Source organism: Alexandromys fortis, unplaced genomic scaffold, assembly GCF_014885135.2.
Source record: "Alexandromys fortis isolate MF-2015 unplaced genomic scaffold, M_Fortis_MF-2015_v1.1 scaffold_217, whole genome shotgun sequence".
Classification (NCBI taxonomy): Eukaryota; Metazoa; Chordata; class Mammalia; order Rodentia; family Cricetidae; genus Alexandromys; species Alexandromys fortis.
In genome coordinates, this window is record NW_026068098.1 from 295864 (window position 1) to 315936 (window position 20073).

Genomic DNA, 20073 nt, shown 5'->3' on the forward strand with positions numbered 1-20073 from the left:
TCAGATGCCAAGTCCTTCAACCCTGAGCTCCAGGGGCCAGTCTTTTTTTCTTTTTGATGGTGGTAGAGGTAAGAGGGTCAGGAACCCAGACTGGTCTCAAACTCCCTAGTGTTCTAGTGTTGGGATTCCAGGCCTGTGCCACAGCTGGTTTCCTAATAACAAACAGGTAGTTGGATTTGGTGACAAGTGGCTCTGTTGAACCAAGTCTACAGGTTCAGGGCAGGCGATTCAGACCACTTTGCTCCCAGCTCAGGCAGCAGAGCCAAGTCCTCTGGGAGCAGAGACCTGTTAGTCTCAGCTCTCAATGGGATGGATGGCTTGGTCCCTCTGCTAAGAGCTCTGGGACCTCACCATCTGGGGAGGGCAGATGCTTATCACTTTTTTTTTTTTTAAAGGAACAAGATTAAGTCTGCCTTTCTAGGCTGTGATCAGAGATTTCCCTCCCTTTTGAGTACTTCTGATTCTCCTAGTTCCCAAACCACAATTTAATATTGATTTATAGCCTTTCCCACTTGTTTGAATGCTCCTTGTAAGCTCTTAGATGTGCTGTTAATACATACTTTAAAATGGTTGGTATGCTTTCCAACAAAGGTGGCCACTAAGGTTTCAGGGGTAGGGTAACAACCACCCCCGGGTAAGGTGGATATGGTAGTGCCTGCTGACACAAAGCCTCAAAGTTCCAAAAGGCCAGACAGACAAAGACTCCTGCCAGTCCAGGAACTGCACATACAGACCCCAGATTCTGCACCTCCCACTCCACCAAGTGACAGGTGTAGAAAAGGAACCTGGATTTTTAACAAGCTCTACCTATGTGAGGTAAGTGGTGGCAAGAGTACACCACATTGCAAAGTATGGTCCATGGCCTCCTGCTCAGCATCACACACCAGGAAACCAGTTAGGAACGTTAGCTCCTAGCTGCGTCCATTACTGTCAAAAAGTTGTCAAGGTCTACCTCTGTGACCTGATGAGCCCTCTCCACAGCCAAGTCTCCTGAAACACAGGCCTGAGGGAAAGCTTGGTCTGGACAGGATGGGTGGGGGGAGCAGTATGTTTCTGCAGCTCCAGAGGGACAGACTTCTGTCTTCTCAGGCCCATGGCTGCTGAGGGGAAGGGAATGCTGACTTCAGGGAGAGAAAGAATGTTCAAGAGACCCAGGAAGGAGGGACTGTGGCTTCCTCTTTATTGGACACGTTGTAGATGACACACAGATCTACAGTTAAATAATTATTAAAATATCGACCAGGACTACAGCCCTGGCCCAGGGCTCCAAACCAGAAGCAATAAGGAATGGGGGTGATGGGCTGGCAGTATTCCCCCAACATCACCAAAACCCATAAAACAAGGCTCTTGAATCCTTCCAGGGCCAGACCCAGGCTTGTGCCCTTGGGTTAACCCAGGGACCCCTGGCTGCATCTCTCAGGACAAGGTAGCCAGTGAAGGTCTAGAGGGAACAGCCAGCCAAGTCCAGACACAGATCCAAATGGAAGGAAGATGGGAAACGGACAGCTGGAGATAAGATGCAGCAAAGGCAGGCTGAGGGGAGAGGCTGGGGCAGTATTGCAGCAATGTGGGAATGCAGCCCCAGGGTCCTGTCCTGAGTGGCTGGTCAGGTGTCAGCTGGCAGTCTCCAGGTGGCATTCCTGACCCAAGCCTGGCTGAGGGCTCACACGTTGTGGGTCCTCTTGGTGAGCTGGGGTTCCTCATCTACCAGCTTGGATTTGAGGTGCTCCTTGTAGGCCAGGATGTCTCCAGGCCACTTGGTGATCGTCTGCTTCTCACAGACCCAAATCTCCTGTGCGACCTGGAAGCAGATGCTGGGCTCAATACAGCCAGTCCTCGGCACCCTCCCCACCACCAGGCATTGTATGAGACTTCCTGGATGAAACAGCCTGTCTTCTGAGGCCCTGCCCAAACCCTTATCTGGGGGTATTTTACTCAAGAGCACTAGAACCAGCATTCCAGAATTTTCCAAGCCAGATCCTGCTGTGAGGTCTCCAACAGGCTCCTGATCTGTTCAAAGGCTTCATGAGCCAGGTGTCTACCTTTGCTTCTTTACAAGCTCAGAAACAGCCAGTCGCCTTTCCTCCTCATAATCCAGATTCTTCTTACTACAACACTTATTTTGGGCTGAAGAATCTTGAGACAGTAATAAAAGTCCGATTTCCTCATTTGGGTCACCTAGACCAAGTTAACTACTATCCCTACAGAATCATGAGATCTGGCTATCACCAGGACCTGAGCCCTTCACTGAATTTAGCCAACGTGTTATGCCCTCCACGGGCCGCAAGTGATTCACACAATCTTCTACCCACACTCCACTATGTGCTCAGGTCACACCCACCTGCTGGATGAGTCTGAAGTCGTGGCTGACTAGCATCATGCCACCCTCAAACTCATTGATGGCATCTGCCAGTGCATCAATGGTCTCGATGTCCAGGTGATTGGTAGGCTCGTCCAGAAACAGCATGTGAGGGTTCTGCCAGGCCAGCCAGGCCAGACACACTCGGCACTTCTGCCCATCTGACAGGTTCCGGATTGGGCTCACCTAGAGGAACCATGACTTAAGAACTTGGTGTTACACCTGCCATGCAGCATGAGCCCTCTTTCCCCTCTCTGGCTCCCGTTGCCATTATTGCCTTTTATTTATTTTTTGCAAGACACGAGCCTAGGATGATCCAAGATCATACAGCAAGACACTGGCCAGGCCGTTAGCCTTGAGGTCTGACAGGGACACCTGGGAACAGGACCAGTCAGCCTCTTACAATCAGCATGTCAGTTCTGATGCAATGGTATGATCCAGGGACCCTGCAGTTTCACGTGTTTTCTAGTTCTCTCATGCACTCTGGCTCAAGAGCCTGTGTCAAGAGTCCCGTTCACTATCCTTTCCTACAAACTCATAGTACATGGCACTTTAGAAGAAAGAAATAGAGGAGACTCTGGGATTGCTCCCAAAGCTAGGTGTGAGGAGTGTTCCTTGACCATCTGGTCATAGCCTCCGAGTCATCTTGGGTCCTTCCCAGCACTCCTCTCTCACCTGCTGTTTCCCAGTGAGGCCATATCTCCCAATGATCTTCCTCATCTCCTCCTTCTCCTTGATCTCTGGGTAGCACTTCATCATATACTCCAATGGTGAAAGGTCCAGGTCCAGCTGCTCCTGTAAGTGCTGCAGAGAAAACAAGACCACCATATTTGGGGGAACCTCCTCCTAATGGAGGCCACTTGGTACGACAGGGGCCTACCCTAAAAGGCACTTGCTCAGGATTCAAGAAGCAGGGAGAAGCAGAAGCGGATGTTCCCAGAGGAGGGGCTCGGACCCCCAACACTGATGCCGGGCCTGTACCTGATGGTAACGTCCTATCTTGACGTGAGAATGCTTCCGGATCATTCCATCTGTGGGTAGAAGCTAGGAAAAAGTTAAGTAGAATCAGAAAAGGAAACCCAAACAGACGCTAGCACACACACATGGCTCGACAACATTCCCATCGTTCCACTTCGCCAACACACAGACTACCGTCAAAGCACTCTTTGGTGCAGACACTGAGTGGACTAAGTAACTGGCTGCCAACACGGACAGCCTGAGCTGATCTGGAACCCACATGGTGGAAAGTGAGAACTGACACCCACAACTGTCCTCTGACCACATGTGAATGCACACACAATAAAACAGGTGTAAAAGTATAAACTTAGGAAGACTCACTGAAACAGACTCTTAAGGGAGGCAAAGATACATAGCAGTTTACTAGGTGGACATGAAAGGCCCACTGTATAATACATCAATAAGGCATTTGATGTAGACACAACACACATTTTCTCTAAAGAAATTCCAAGGTATGGGTGCCCTGTCCTTACAGCCTACCAAACACCGTCACATGCATGCACCCACAAGCATTCTCAGTCATACAGATTCTTCCCCACCCAGCCTCCCTGGCCTCAGCACCGCCCCAGCTCCTCCAGGTGGCTCACTCAACCAGAGCACACACTCACTCCCTTCTTCCTTAATGAAGGGACCAGAACCACCTTGGCACCATTACCTCTCCAGTTAGCAGCTTCAACAGAGTGGACTTCCCTGCACCATTGGGTCCTACCAGAGCCACTCGTGTGTCAAGGTCAATGCCAAACTCTAGATTATTGTAGATGCAAGGCTGAGGTGGGTTAAAGAGAGAGAGGGGGAACAAGGGTTAGCACTTGAATTTGCTCAGCCTGGCATGCCAACTCCATAGGTGGAGAAAATGGAGGAGGTATCACTGTCAAAGCTGATCCCAAACCACCGCTTCCATCTGTTAAGCCTGAAAATCATCCCCTCCCTGGTAAAAGTCAGCAGATACAGGCAGCAAAAATGGGAGAGGCTTCCACTGCTGAAACTGCCTATGCAAAATATACCCAGCCCCCAAGCTACACACCGGCTCTTTCCATGTGCTCTGGCCTATACTCACCCCATCTTTTGTATACTTGAAGCTCACGTTCTGCACCATAATGACAGGTGGTGGGATTTTACCACATGGTGGGAAATAAAATGACAGCGTCTAAGAAGAGAAGGTATCTCGTGTCAGTACTTTTCCTAACCCACGCCTCAGCCACCTAATCTAACCAGGAGACCTTACCTTGTCACTCACAACTCTTTCAGTCAGCCCCGATGCCATCATTTTCTGTAGTGTTTTCTCTTTGCTTTGAGCCTGCCGGGCCAGCTTGGCACTTCCATGGCCAAACCTGGCAATGTAGTTCTGAAAGAGACCAGAAGAGGGCTTGAAGTGTGTGCGAGAGAGAATAAAAGGCTTAACGGGTGTACAGGAGACCACGCTGGGGCTTAGGGTGTGCACGTGCATAGAACACCACAAGCAGTAGCTTTGTTTTGTTTTGTTTGCTTGCTTGTGGCAGGGTTTCTCTGTGTAGCCCTGGCTGTCCTGAGACTCAATCTGTAGACCAGGCTGGCCTCAAACTGAGAGATCTACCTGCCCCTGCCTCCCAAGTACTGAGATTAAAGGCGTGCACCACCACACCCAGCATTAATTCTTTAACCTTAAGCTTAAGAAAGGATCCTTCCCAGCTTCTCCCAGCCCCCATCATTTCCCAAAACGCGTGGAGAACGGCAGCATAACTTCCCTACCTTCATGTGTGCAATCTGGTCCTGCTCCCAGTGAAACCTCTTCATTTGGTTCTCCTCCAGCTCCAGCCGTGTCTTCACATACTGATCATAATTACCCTGTGGGGGACAGCCCAGGCAAGGGGGCTCAGTCCTGGGTTCTCACTCAGATTAGAGGGTGACAACATCACTGATAGGCTTTGTTCTAAGTCTGAGCAGTAGTAAGAGAGGAACTGCATTAAAGCAGTGCATGCTAACCTAGAACCTGGTGTTTGTTTCTGCAGTCTTGAGGACGGAACCCAGGACACTAACATGACACATTAGGCAAAGATGTACCACTAAGTCATGCTACAGCCTAACCGGAAATGTATAGATGTTTATTTTCTTTTTTTTTAATTTATTAAATATTTCTGTCTCTTCCCCACCTCTACCTCCCCTTTCCCTCCCCCTCCCCCAATCAAGTCCCCCTCCCTCGTCAGCCCAAAGAGCAATCAGGGCTCTCCGTCCCGTGGGAAGTCCAAGAAAACCCTCCTCCGTCCAGGACTCGTAAGGTGAGCATCCAAACAGCCTAGGCTCCCACAAAGCCAATACATGCAATAGGATCAAAAACCCATTGCCATTGTTCTTGAGGTCTCAGTAGTCCTCATTGTCCGCTATGTTCAGTGAGACCTGTTTTAACCCAGGCTTTTTCAGACCCAGGTCAGCTGGTCTTGGTGAGTTCCCGATAGAGCATCTCCATTGTCTCAGTGTGTGGGTGCACCCCTCGTGGTCCTGAGTTCCTTGCTCATGTTCGCTCTCCTTCTGCTCCTGATTTGGACCTTGAGATTTCAGTCCGGTGCTCCAATGTGGGTCTCTGTCTCTGTCTTCTTTCATCGCCTGATGAAGGTTAATATTCAGGAGGATGCCTATATGTTTTTCTTTGGGTTCTCCTTCTTATTTAGCTTCTCTAAGAACCCGAATTATAGGCTCAATGTCCTTTATTTATGGCTAGAAACCAAATATGAGTGAGTACATCCCATGTTCCTCTTTTTGGGTCTGGCTTACCTCACTCAGGATAGTGTCTTCTATTTCCATCCATTTGCCTGCAAACTTCAAGAAGTCCTTGTTTTTTACTGCTGAGTAGTACTCTAATATGTATATATTCCATACTTTCTTCATCCATTCTTCAATTGAAGGGCATCTAGGTTGTTTCCAGGTTCTGGCTATTACAAACAATGCTGCTATGAACATAGTAGAGCATATATTTTTGTTGCATGATAAGGCCTCTCTTGGGTATATGCCCAAGAGTGGTATTGCTGGGTCCATGGGTAGGTTGATCCCAAATTTTCTGAGAAACTGCCACACTGCTTTCCAGAGTGGTTGTACAAGTTTGCATTCCCACCAGCAATGGATAAGTGTACCCCTTTCTCCACAACCTCTCCAGCATAGGCTATCATTGGTGTTTTTGATTTTAGCCATTCTGACAGGTGTAAGATGGTATCTTAAAGTTGTCTTGATTTGCATTTCCCTGATCGCTAAGGAAGTTGAGCATGACCTTAGGTGTCTTTTGGCCATTTGAACTTCTTCTGTTGAGAGATCTCTGTTCAGCTCAGTGCCCCATTTTATAATTGGGTTGATTAGCCTTTTACAGTCTAGTTTCTTGAGTTCTTTATATATTTTGGAGATCAGACCTTTGTCAGTTGCGGGGTTGGTGAAGATCTTCTCCCAGTCAGTGGGTTGCCTTTCTGTCTTAGCGACAGTGTCCTTTGCTTTACAGAAGCTTCTCAGTCTCATGAGGTCCCATTTATTCAATGCGGCCCTTACTGTCTGTGCTGCTGCTGTTATACGTAGGAAGCGGTCTCCTGTGCCCACTTGTTGTAGTGTACTTCCCACTTTCTCTCCTATCAGGTTCAGTGTGTTCAGACTGATATTGAGGTCTTTAATCCACTTGGACTTGAGTTTTGTGCATGGTGACAGACATGGATCTATTTTCATTTTTCTACAGATTGAAATCCAGTTTTGCCAGCACAATTTGTTGAAGATGCTCTCTTTTTTCCATTGTATAGATGTTTATTTTAAATTCCATGTCTTTTACTCAGCCAAGCCAAGCTCCATGTCAAATCCTAAGATTAACCAGAACACTCGGTGTCTGCAGAAGCCCCGGGTACAGTCAAGCAGACACCATGGAGCTCAGGCCCTCAACCACCTCTTACAGCCTACTTAGAGGCTAATGCCACTTATGGGTAATAAGGATTGTCCCCCACCTGGACTTAGGATCATGGCCAACTGGATTGCCATGGCTTCTAACTGAACCAAAGCCCAAGATTCAAGCTAGTCATCCACTAATAAAACCTAACAAACAGGCCACTAAATAGGCAGACTGTGTATTCACCTAGAAAGCAGTTGCTAATTTTAAAAGTAACCTGAAAAATATGATTATTAAGATTACAGAAGAGGGGATGGAGGCTCAGTGGTTAAGAGCACTGGCTGCTCTTCCAAAGGAACCAGGCTCAATTCTCAGCACACACATGGTGGCACATATCCATGTTCACAACTCAGTTTCACGGGATCTAACACCCTCTTCTGGCCTCACTGGGCACTGTATATGACACACGTAGAGACCATGTAGGCAATGAACACCCATACATATAAAGAAAAGAACTTAGGGACTGGGGAGATGGCTCAGTGGTTACGAGCATTGCCTGCTCTTCCAAAGGTCCTGAGTTCAATTCCCAGCAACCACATGGTGGCTCACAGCCATCTGTAATGGGGTCTGGTGCCCTCTTCTGGCCTGCAGGCATACACACAGACAGAATATTGTATACATAATAATTAAATAAATATTTTTAAAAAAAGATTAAAAAAAAAAGACAAAGCATAACAGAGAGACTACTAAGATACTACCGTATTTTCCTGTGCATCAACCTCTCTCTCACACCAGTGAGCAGGACCAGCTCCTTCCCCAGGCACTGAAAGAAGTCAACTTCTTTGCGTAAGGCAAACACACACACATACAGCAGCTGCCAACTGTAGACTATGGTCAAGCGCAAAGGCTTTGGAACTAAAATAAGCTGCAGGACTTCTTTAAAAGGCTGTTTTGGTATTTAATAAATTCAAAGAAGAATTAGGTGCAGGAGCCAAGGCCCACTCACCGTGTAATACTTCAGTTTCTTGTTGTGCATGTGGATGATATTGGTACAGACCCCATTCAGAAAGTCCTGGGAATGGGACACGAGGACCAGGATGCGCTTGAAACTGTGAAGCCAAAGAGCCAGTCAGGAAGGTTGCAAGCAAGAGACTGGTCAAAAAAAGCCTACATATACACATCCAGAAAGCCCTCACCCTTTCCCACCCTCACACCCAAGTGCCCTTGCAGTTCCTGCAGCCAGCAGGGACTTAGGCAGCACTGCATTCCCTCAGTAAAGCTCCTGGAGCCTGCCAGTGGTAAGAGAGTCTGAGCCCGAGTCTTCCATTCTGTCAGCAGAGATGGAGTAGTAGTGAAGTCTGTATATACAATATTTAAATAAAACGTATCCAGAACTATGGGCTAGGCCAACTCAAACCCATTCCATAAGAGAAACATTGAGCCCTTTCTTTTGAGACAGCACTGGGGTATATGCTACTATTTCCTTTTAAAGCTGAGACAATATTCCAAGCTACTCAGGTCTTTGGTTATAAAGACATAACCTTATTTGATAGTATTTTTCTTTATCACCATGTCATGAAGTATTGGACTCACTTTACATGTTCTGTGTTTGTGCATGAACATACTCAGATATATACATACAATTAAACATTGTCTTTAATAAAGATGTACTTCAGACATAGGAAAAACAAAAGGTTTTGGTTTTAAAGGCTCATACATTTCAGACTTACAAAAACACCTCAATGAAACAGAAAGGTCTACTCTAACTGCATTTGGCACTGGCTACATCTGGCCTCTCTGGTCTCCTTTCACACTCATCAGGGCAGCTTCTGGGCATCTATTTTCTTTGCACTGTGCTAACGACCCCTCAGGATCTGTGGCTCCCAGTCCCACCCCTTACGTCTTAAGTTCCTCTTCCAGCCACACACAAGCATCCAGGTCCAGGTGGTTGGTAGGCTCATCCAGAAGCAGCATGAAAGGCCGAATAAAGAGGGCTCTGAAGGGCACAGAAGGGAACAAGAGGCACCCTGAATGCTGAGTGGAAGGCACAGCTTGCCTGTCACAATACTGGTCAGGTCTGGACTGAATCCTCAAGTCAATCTGTAGCAGCCCCCAAACCATGACACAGAGACTTATGAATTACCAATGCTCGGCCTTAACTTGAACTTGTCTCACTAGCTCTTATATCTTAATTTAACCCATTTCTCTTCATACAAGTTTTGCCTCGTGGCTTTTTACCTTTTTTTCACTGTGTATGTCCTACTTTCCTGCTTCCTCTGTGTCTGCCTGGCATCTCCCTTTTTTTCTCCCTCTCTCTCTCCTCCCCCAGCCTAGAATCCCCCTGCTACTTATTTTCTCTGCCCACCAGCACCGCCCATCCCTCTCCTGCCTAGTCATTGGCCTTTCAGCCTTTTATTCTACAGATCAGTGCCTTAGGTAGGCAAGGTGAAACAAATGTAACACATCTTTATTCAGTTAACAAATATTCTGTAAAATGTAACAACAAAAAAGTAACATATCTTTACAGAGTTAAACAAATATTCCACAACAGTAATCTCTGTTTTCTACCTCAGAGAAAGAAGGGTCTCCAGAACTCAGGAATGAAAGGCAGAAAGTGAGTTATAGGGATGCAGCATACAGGTAAGGCTGAGAAGGCCTTTTGCACCTGTGAGGTTTGAAATGGCAGGCAGCTGGCAGGCATCAGAGCACAAGAGGAAACAAGTTAGCAAGGTAACAACCATTAGTTAGACAATGGACAGGGCTACCAGACTCCAACAAGCACCCAAACAAAGTTCTTTTCTTTCTTTCTTTTTTAAAAAATAATTTATCCTTATTTTGTGTACATTGGTGTTCTGCCTGCATGTCTGTCTGTCTGTATGATGGTGTTGTATCCCCTGCAGCTGGAGTTTACTGATAGTTGTGAGCTGCCATGTGGGTGCTGGTAATAGAACCTGGGTCCTCCAGAAGAGCGGCCACTGCTCTTTACCTCTGAGCCATCTCTGAAGCCCCCAAAGTCCTTTTCTTATGCAGGTAGTCAAGGAACAGGCTAAAGCTCTGGCTTCCAGACTGCAGTCACCACTCTTGGGAACCTGGTAAGAATATTTCTGAGCATCACACTCAAACTGAGAGTGGTCTCCAAAGCTCCTAAGCCACCCAGAGCAGCTTCTGGTTAACAAGAGGAGCCACTGCACTCATGTTTTAAGACACAGGCAACTCACTAGGCCCATGGAACAGCCTCAGCAACCTGCTTCCCTGGAACGGTGTGATGCAGAACAACTATGGCTTGAATACATGTGGAGTCCTCACTGAGAGACATTAAGAGGGTAGAAATGCATCTAAATGTTGGTGCTTGGCCTCTGCAATGTGAGCAGGATTAGGCAAAGCCATAGGATAGAGCCCAATGAGCACATTTGTGGCTGTATAAGGAGACAAGAAGACAGACATGCGAACTTCCGTCTCTCCCACCACATGAAGCCTACACTACACTCCAGGACTCTGCTAGCAAAACCACCACCAAATGAGGCCCCTTTGCCTTGTACTTCCAGAACCACGAGCCTCTTTTCTTTCTAAAGTGTGCAGCCTCACTCAGCTACTTCATAGCTGTAACAGAAACCAGATAAACACGACTCGGCACTCTGGGGAGTGCATGGAAGCAGCTGGACTATAGAAACTCACTGGTAAGCACAGGTTTCCAGGGGTAAAAAGACAGGGGAGGGCTGGAGAGGTGACTCAGAGGTTAAGAGAACTGACTGCTGTTCCAGAGGTCCTGAGTTCAATTCCCAGCAACCACATGATGGCTCACACCCATCTATAGTGAAATCTGGTGCCCAGAACACTATATACGTAAAATAAATTTAAAAAAAAGGGGATATCAAGGCTGTCTAATATTTTACTATCATAAAAATTAGCAGGATGGAAGCACAAAAAGCAGGAAGGGGTCAGGTGAAAGAAAAGCTTAACTCTACTGTTTAACTTGAGTCTGCTCAGGAGTACTCCTGGACCACATGCAGAAGTCCCAGCACTGAGCATGGAAGCACTTCTGAGTACCTCAGCCAGGACGTTCACAGTCTAGCTGACACACCTGTCCATGCCACATCACTGATGGTTACCTCAGCTGGCACAAACTGACCATGCTACCAGGTCTACTGTCCTACCAGAATGAACATTCAACTCCAAGAGATGGGGGCTCCAAAGAAAGAGGGGAAGGGAGCAAACTCACCTGGCAAGAGCAACTCGCATCCGCCAGCCACCACTGAAGTCTTTCAGCTTCTTGCGCTGCATGGCAGGTGTGAAACCCAACCCATGTAAGATCCTTGAGGCCCTCATCTCGGCTTTGTCGGCGTCCAGCTCTTCCAGCCGCTCATAGAGCTCCATGAGCTTCTCACACTCCGCTGTGGTAGTACATACTGTCAGCTCCCCGAGGGTTCCAGGAGGAAGCCCAGCCCGCCCCTGGGTATAGAGCCTTACCATCCTCGTGAGCTAAGCGCTCAGCCTCCCTCTCCAGCATGGCCCGCTCTGTGTCCACCTCCATCACACACTGCAAGGGTGTTTTCTCGCTAGGAGGCATCTCGCGAGTCAGATGGTAGATGTCTATGTGCTCAGGGATGGGCACTTCACGCTTCCCAATAGCAGAGAGCAGCATGGACTTTCCTGAGAGCGACATAAAGAAACCGGGTCCACACTCTTTAAGGGCCTTCCTTGGTTCCACCCTCTCACTCGGATCCCACTATCCTTCACTCACAGGATTCCCTTTCCAAGGTCAAGTCTTGTGCTACTGCTCCTGTGAGGTTCCTTTACAATGGCTTCACACATTATCCCCCATCCCCATTTCCCCAACCAACTGCTCTAGCACCTTCTGCACACGGCTGTGTCATAAATTGCATGTCTGGTCCCCACTTATAGAATTAATTCCTTGCTTTGCTAGTGTTAAATACATACTGAGTAACAGATGAGCCAAGAAAGAGAACCCTCCCACTTTGCTGAGGGCCTCACCAATTCCATTTAAGCCAATGAGGCCATAACGACGGCCTGAGTTTAGTTCTAGCTTGGTGTCACTGAGCAGCTCTTGACCGTGAAAGGTGAGAGAGAGGTTGATGATGTGGACGTCGGTACTGTTGGGGTGAGAGGCCAGGACGCCGGTGACAGCGCGAGCAGCAGCTTTCTTCATCTCAAAGTCCTCTAGCTCCTTGGTCAGCAAATCCACTTCTAGAGACAGATGTAATGTGGGGAGGTGTTGTCAGACTCAGATGGGGGGGTCAAACAGGCCGCTCCACAGGTCCTGAGCTCAGGTCATCTGAAGCAGACTCTAGATTTACATCCAGTACACACGACAAGCCTTGCCCAACACCCTGCTTTCACAGACAAGTTTTACTATGCAGTCTCTGATTCCGAGTTCTCTTGCCCTCCCACTGTGCTTAACTTCCCCACCGTCCACAACTCCAGCCAGGATCCACTAGCTTCCTTCTAGAACTCTTACTTTAGAGACAATTCTTACCACTTAGCTCTACCAGTCGTTTTTAACTCTACTTTCTATTATTTCTGTTCACTTTATTAATGTTATTATGTTTCAAATGTTTAGTATTTATCTGTGGTACAAGTCTCTCTCTCACACACACACACCTCAAAACATGGTCCCTGCATAGTCATATAAACAAGTGAGATGACCAAAAGAGATATACGAAACACTGCAAAATGGCACAGGGGAGAGTGAACAGGAACACGACTGATGTTAGCTGTCATCAGAAGACACTGCCATACTAAACCAGGCTTTGAGAGAAAATGTCACATACAGCTTGCGCAAACACTATGGTATCAAAACTTAATGCATGGGGGCTGGAGAGATGGCTCAGAGGTTAAGAGCATTGCCTGCTTTTCCAAAGGTCCTGAGTTCAATTCCCAGCAACCACATGGTGGCTCACAACCATCTGTAATGGGGTCTGGTGCCCTCTTCTGGCCTGCTGGCATACCACACAGACAGAATATTGTATACATAATAAATAAACAAATATTAAAAAAAAAAACTTAATGCATGGAAGGATAAAAAAATGTGGTAACATCAAAGGGACAAGGAGCAGTGCACATGCAGCCCCAGGACTGTGCAGCCAGGTTTCGGGGGTGGTGAAGGCACAGGCCTTACACTGGGATGCTCACTATTATGCACCGCCATGTTCCCCTCCTTGTCATAGCTAACTTCAGCTATCACCTTCACAAAGGCCTGCGAAGAGGGGACCCCAACTGAAGCCTGAAGCCTGCCTTCACCAGACTGGCCAGTGCCACCCCTAGTTAAATGGGTATGGGCTACATGCGAAAGCTGAGCAAACCAGCAAGCAGTGTTCCTCCATAGTCCTGCTTTTCTTCCCTCCAAGATGGACTGTAACCTGGGCATGTCAGAGGAAGCTAACTTTTTCCTCCCAAATTGGTTTCCATCAGCATTTTTTCACAGCAAGAGAGAAGGGACACCAGAAAATAGATCTTCTGAAAGCAACCTGTTTGCAGCACGGGTGAGCAGCACGGCTAGTATGGAGAACGTCACAGAACAGCACGTCACAGCCAGGTACTCTCATCAGTATGATCACCATCCCCGTGACATCAGGAGTACCGCCATATGAAAGCCTGACAAGCTCGCCCCCACAGGTTGGAAGGAAAACTGAGGAGAGGGATAGGAAGTTGCCTTTTCTGTCGCTGTCTGCTATGGCATCGGGGTGGATCAGCAACTCCCGTCTGTGCTGGCCACTTCAATTCAGTTTCCTTGATCGGTAACAAGATGGCACTATCTCCAACTTTATGGGTTTGGTTGCCACTAAAAGGTTTCATGGCATATAAAGACATGTGTGTTGTGACTTTTATTCTGTAAAAGAAGCCCAGGCTGGCCTCAAACCCTCCATTATTTTGCCTTGGCCTCCCGAATGCTGACATTACAGGACTATTCACCTGCACCCAACTAGACACATTCTTCATTGCCTCTGCCCCCAGATTCTGATTTTGGCTGGGGCAACCAGGTCAGAAAATACACCCAAGTCCCCTCCATCACCTGTGGCCTCTCTGCCATTGGCCTCCTCATTTTTCTCCTCTGTCACCTGAGGTTCTGTGACAGCGTCTCCATTTTCTTCATGTCCCTTTTTGGGCCGCTGTCGAGCTTTGGCAGCTTCCTTCTTTTTGGCTGCCTTCTTCTTGGCCAGGTCGGAGGGCATGGTGATGAGGCACAGGGGTAGTTACTGTTCTTTCAGGAGTCTGAAGAAAAGGAAACAGATACTACAAAATTCTAAACTTACTGGTAAGAATGTCTGAGAAGTAATCCATCCCTCCCTGGAATTTTCCTATCAAGCCTCTGGTGCTCCACTCTGTCCCCGCCTTGCCTCTGCCAACTTTGTCAGGGTCCCTCACACTCTCTCGACCGGGTCTTCCAGCCTCGTCTCCTCCCTTTGGGCTCGCCCGCCAATCCCCACCGCCGGCCTCACTTGGACGCGCTCTTCCCCCAGGGCCTTCGGTGAGGGACCGCTCTGCCCCTAGTCTCTAGTTTCCCAACTTGGCGCTCGCGCGCCTCAGCCGGCCGCCTCCTTTTCGGGTCTTCGCCAGGAGTTCGTCCCGGACCTCGCTTTGGTCGCTCCCCTCCACCCCACCGACTGCGGCGCGGTTTCTTCCCGGGAGCCACGCGTCCTCCGCGACGGGTCCCAAAGGGTCTCCGCGCTCGCTGCCCCTAACCTCCCCCACAACCCGCGCGTCTCCGTCTCTGCCTGGGCCAGTTCTTTTCCCTTTCGGCCCTTTCCATCCCGATCCTGATCTCCCTTCCGCTTCTCCTCCCGCTTCCTGCTCACGGGTCCGCACTCTCCTCCCCTCCGGCTCCCCTTCCCCCTCAACTCACGGGGGCTCGCTGCTCGGCCTCTGTCGCAACAGAGCTGCTCCTTGAGCTCCTCCGCGTGCGGCCGGCTCGCCAGCCAATCACGGCCCCGGGCGGCCTTTGGCGCGCCTCCGCGTGGGCTCATGGGAAATGTAGTTCTTGACTCGCAACAACCGCGAGCGGGACTCTCCTCGAGAACTACCAGTGACTCCCAGGTGTTGCGCGATCCTAGTGACGCCATCAGAACGCGCGAGACTCCGCGTTGAGGGAGGATTAGAGTCCGGGAGTCCTGTCCCAGCAGGCCGGTTTAAAGCGCTGGAAACTGCAAATCCCAGATTGCTCCTCGGAGAGGCGAGCTGATCTCCCAGACAGGACACCACCTCTAGCAGATAAGTTTACCCGGCTGCTCAACTGGTTTAACCAGCAGAGTGCGACTACGCTTCCCAGCCTGCCTCCAAAGGGAGCTGGCCCTAACAATGGGAGCAGAGAGGTAGCGGTGGAGGGAAAAAGAAGAGTGCGGTGCTGCTGGGCAGAGGCGGCACTGTAAGTGAGGTAGCCCTTCGCAGACCACACCAACGGCTCCATATGAGAAAGGAGTCCTAGTTTCATGGAACCGAAATTGAAGAGCCTCGTTCATCGTTAATCAAACTTTTAGAAAGTGCCAGACGTTGTTCTGAACCTTGTTTGGTATCTTAGCCGAGTTACTGAATTCCATCAGAGTCATGTAAGTGTTGTGGAAACAGTCTAAAGTAAAAGTACCACGTTGCTGAGTTTAGGTTAATGGACAGCTGTGACTTGTCCTGTTCCATTTCCTTTGAAATGAAACATTCACTGTCTAAAATTTCTAACAGACTCAATGTTAGGTACATTGTAAACTCTACTCTGTGGCCTCAAAACAATGTAACTAATTTTTTTTTTTTGACCCTTGTTACCACTCCAGGCTCTTTGACACCAAAGGAAACAAAAGAAACCGTTACTTCCCTTGAGTGCACTCTCAGAAAGTGAGCCTTTCCCTCTACAGTTACCATTTCCCCAAGCTAAATAGAAATTAGGCTTGAAGGTCAACGAGGATGGACATCATAAGCAGCTTCAGGTCCTGCTTCCTGTGTCTTTGATAGCACACTAATTTTGAGAAAGAAAGCATCACCCAAGATTTCAAAGGATTACAAAGATTAGAAAAGGAAGAAGGTGAAGGCAAAGCTTTGTTGAGACCCACTAAGGGAAGCCTGGTTTGTCCTGGTGTTACGAGCTGGGGGACTTCAGCTCCAGGTTCTTTTCGAGTAATATCTATGAGGACTCTGTGCCCTTCTCCCCAGAGAGTGATGAGTAACCAGACCAAGCAAGAGAATTGTTTTTATGATGATTCTTTACTAGCAACTTCAATATCCAATGCATCAATGGGGGTTACAATCTCAGTAGGCATGTGGGATTGATAATGGGCAACACACAGGCAATTCAATATCACAATTATCAATCCCACTAAACCTAATACATAAAACCAAGTCATAACCTTAATCTAACTTATCACTTATTCATAAAACACTTCTTAACCTTAATACAACTTAGCCATTACTTATCTATAACCTTAATGCAACTTATCCATTAATTATCTATAAAACACTCCTTAACCTTAGCTTATCCATTATTTCCTAATCTGATCAATTATCCATAAAATGTCTCTTAACATTTCACACATTAACATATGTATTAACACGTCTATGCTCTTCTCTTAACCTCTCGTACACACATGAAATAGCATCGTACGACCTGGTATTCCCTGGCTTAAAAAGGGCTTTTTGAATTTCTTCAGGCTGGGCTCTTGTCCGCACTGGGGGCTGGGTAGCGAAGATCGACTCTTGACCCCGTAGTCTGCACTAGGGAGATAAGGTCCTGATGTTCCAGGCTGGTATCTGGTAGTGCCTTGGACTCGGCTTTCGGGTGACCGAGTCTCAGGAGACAAGGCTTTTAGTTCTCTACTCTCGAAGATGAGGCTTTGCTCTCGGGATGGCAAAGCGTTCTGTCTGCTCAAAAGACGAAGCTTTGCTTTCGGGATGGCAAAGCATTCTGAGAGGCAGAGTATCTAGTCTGTTCTCGGGAGACAGACCTTCAATGTCCACTCTCATGGAATGAGGATTTGCATTCGGGATGTAAGGTGTTAAATGTCTGTTTTCGGGAGACAAAGCTCTGTGCTCGGGAGACAGAGCATTAAATGTTTAGGCAAGGCATTCAGTATTGCTGCTTTTCGGGAGGCAGGCTAGGAGGATCTCTCTTTCCACGGAGGCCTGGTGCCAGAGCCATTGTGAGAAGTGAGATAACCACCCTGCTTCAGCCACCTCTTTTATGCCAGTTCAAAATTGCCCCTCGTTTGATCCTTCCGATAACCAGGTGTCCTAGGTTATCAGTATCGACTGGCCACAGAAGGGTGGGGGAACCTCTTGTGTGGCAAGATTATTTCGTTACCACGGTTGCTGGGTGCAGCCCCCCACATCTGGCAGGGCCAGATGGGTGTGGCAGCCTTCAAACGGGCAAATGCTCTCCCAATATTTCACCTTAGTAATTTTCCATACCCCACACAAGAAGAAATGCTTTTACATTACACCAAGTTACATTCATTCTTATTCTATAAATTTCCTGCTCTATCTACACTACAGATTCCCCTTTATTTATTCATTCAGAGGAATCTGCTTCCATGCTCATTACACCTGGTAAAGGCTATTTTGTATAGACTCCCCCTTTAATTCTATTTAATCTGCTGTTACATTGTTTGTGTTTTAAAGACTAGACCTCAGGCTGAGCACTGTGAGTTCCAGGTCTGCCTGATCTACAGAGTGGGTTCCAGGACAGGCTTCAAAGCTACACAGAGAAACCCTGTCTCCAAAAACAAACAAACAAAAGTTCATCCAAAGACTGGAGAGATGTTAAGAGCATTTTGCAGAGGTGCGTGTTTTGATTCCTAGCACCCACACCAGGTGACTTGCCTGTGAAAATAGTCCTCGGAAATCTGGTGCCCTCTGCTGGCCTCTGCAGGCATCTGCACACATGTAAATATGGTGACAAGAAGACGCGAGCACACACACACACAGCAGATCCAAATGGGCTTGTCAATCACCTGGACAGGAAAATGCTGCTCCGGATGCTGTTCCCGAAACTAACCCGCCTAACCCTTGAGAAATGTTTTTCCTTTACAATGCTCCTTTTTCAGTCCATTGTCCACTTCTGCCTTTGAGGATGGCCTCATCTTACTCTGTTGTCACTACCTTCTGTGCCACATTGGAACTGATTAAGCAGAGAGGACAGTGACTGGGAGAGTTCAGAAAGCTGGTCCCACCTCTCCCGCATCATAGAAAGTTTTCCTCCTTGATGGTTTGCTAGTGCTTACAGTTCAGATATGTCACTTAAACATCACTGACCATGTTCCCTGTATGACCTCTACCAGCTGAGTAGTGCTATTGACATCTTTTTTCAAATATTTATTTATTTATTTATTTATTTATTTATTTATTTATTTATTTATTATGTATACAATATTCTGTCTGTGGGTATGCCTACAGGCCAGAAGAGGGCACCAGACCTCTTTACAGATGGTTGTGAGCCACCATGTGGTTGCTGGGAATTGAACTCAGGACCTTTGGAAGAGCAAGCAATGCTCTTAACCGCTGAGCCATCTCTCCAGCCTGCTATTGACATCTTACACATTGAAATAGGCATATGCAGCTTTCAAAGTAGCAAGAAAACTTTATTCAAAGGCCAAGTAATAGTACAGATCAGGAATGTACGTACTGTCACTCTTGACCACAGGGCACATGAGTGAGGATGCACTCAAGGGCCCTGATGAATGTTTGGGGCTTCCTTTTATGCAGTCCAAGGGAAAGGGGCTGCTTACTGACTGGTGAATATGAGTGGTTCTCTGTTTTGACAGACAGGTTTGAGTTACGTAAGCTTTTGCTCATGACTCATGACCTTTCCCATGATGCTTCTGATCTTTACATTTTTATTTGTTTATTATTGTGTGTATACCACATGCACACTGATGTCAGAAGCCAACCTTCTGAATTGATTTTCTCCTTCCACCGTGGATTCCCAAGATCAAACTCAAATCATCAAGCTTTGGTGGCAAGAGATCTTTTTACCTGCTAAGCTATCTTACTAGCCAGTTAAAATTTTTTATTTGTGTGTGTGGTATATGCTTACATGTGTGTATGGAGGCCAGAGGAAGATGTTAGGTGTCCTGCACTGTCACTCTCTGCCTTATTCCCTTGAGACAGAGTCACTGAGCCTAGAGGAGGATGCAGCCAACAAGCCCTATGGATCCTATCTCTACATTACCCTGTGGTAGGATTTTTCTTTGGGCTGCCAACCCACAAATAATGACACGGAGACTTACTAATTATGAAAGCTTGGTCTTAGCTTAGACTTGTTTTTAACTAGCTCCTACAACTTAAATTAACCATTTCTATTAATCTACATTCTGTCACGTACTGCCCATCCTGCTTCCTCCATGTCTCCTCTTGGATGCTCAGTTCTTCCTCCTACTTTCTCTCTCTGCCCAGAAGTCCCACCTACACCTCCTGCCTAGCTATTGGCTGTTCAGCTTTTTATTACACCAGTCACAGCAATATACCTTCACACAGTGTACAAATATCTTACACCACCTCCCTCCATAGCACCGGGGTTACAGACATATTCAACCATGCCTACCTTTTTGTATGAGTTCTGGGGCTTTGAACTTGGGTGCCAATGCTTGTTCAGCAAGTACTTTTAAATGCTGAGCCATCTCCCCAGACCCATGCATCTGATTTTAATTATGTACCATCCCAATTGCATGTAGGCATAAAATGATAATAGAGGATTCTCCCTAAAACTTCAAAGGACACAGTTTCTTGTATTGCACATGCACCCAAACCCAGTTTAGGTCAGATTATCCCATCCCTCTTGTTTTGAGGATGAGTTGCAGCACATGTCTGAGCAGAAATGGGTGTTGAAATAGGAGCGGCGGGGCTGCGTCCCCGGCACCCGGCTGCCCGCATGGCT

The 20073-nt window shown here is 47.6% G+C and overlaps 1 protein-coding gene across 3 annotated transcripts; it reads right to left on the reverse strand.

The window, feature by feature from the left end:
- Positions 1 to 1158: 1158 nt before the first annotated feature.
- On the reverse strand, positions 1159 to 15178 carry Abcf2 (ATP binding cassette subfamily F member 2). 3 transcript variants are annotated; one of them, XM_050123692.1, is made up of 15 exons: positions 15067 to 15178; positions 14236 to 14435; positions 12198 to 12410; positions 11673 to 11855; positions 11425 to 11596; positions 9106 to 9201; positions 8212 to 8314; positions 5105 to 5200; positions 4602 to 4721; positions 4434 to 4523; positions 4032 to 4142; positions 3341 to 3403; positions 3035 to 3163; positions 2342 to 2545; positions 1159 to 1801 (listed from the first exon to the last, which is right to left on the reverse strand). In XM_050123692.1, the coding sequence occupies exons 2-15, from the start codon at positions 14393 to 14395 to the stop codon at positions 1664 to 1666; spliced, it is 1878 nt and encodes a 625-aa protein (XP_049979649.1). In that variant the 5' UTR covers positions 14396 to 14435; positions 15067 to 15178; the 3' UTR covers positions 1159 to 1663. The 3 variants fall into 3 exon arrangements, with proteins under 3 accessions (XP_049979649.1, XP_049979650.1, XP_049979648.1); XM_050123693.1 differs by lacking the exon at positions 15067 to 15178 and adding an exon at positions 14663 to 14971; XM_050123691.1 differs by lacking the exon at positions 15067 to 15178 and adding an exon at positions 14561 to 14971.
- Between the last annotated feature and the right edge of the window lie 4895 nt (positions 15179 to 20073).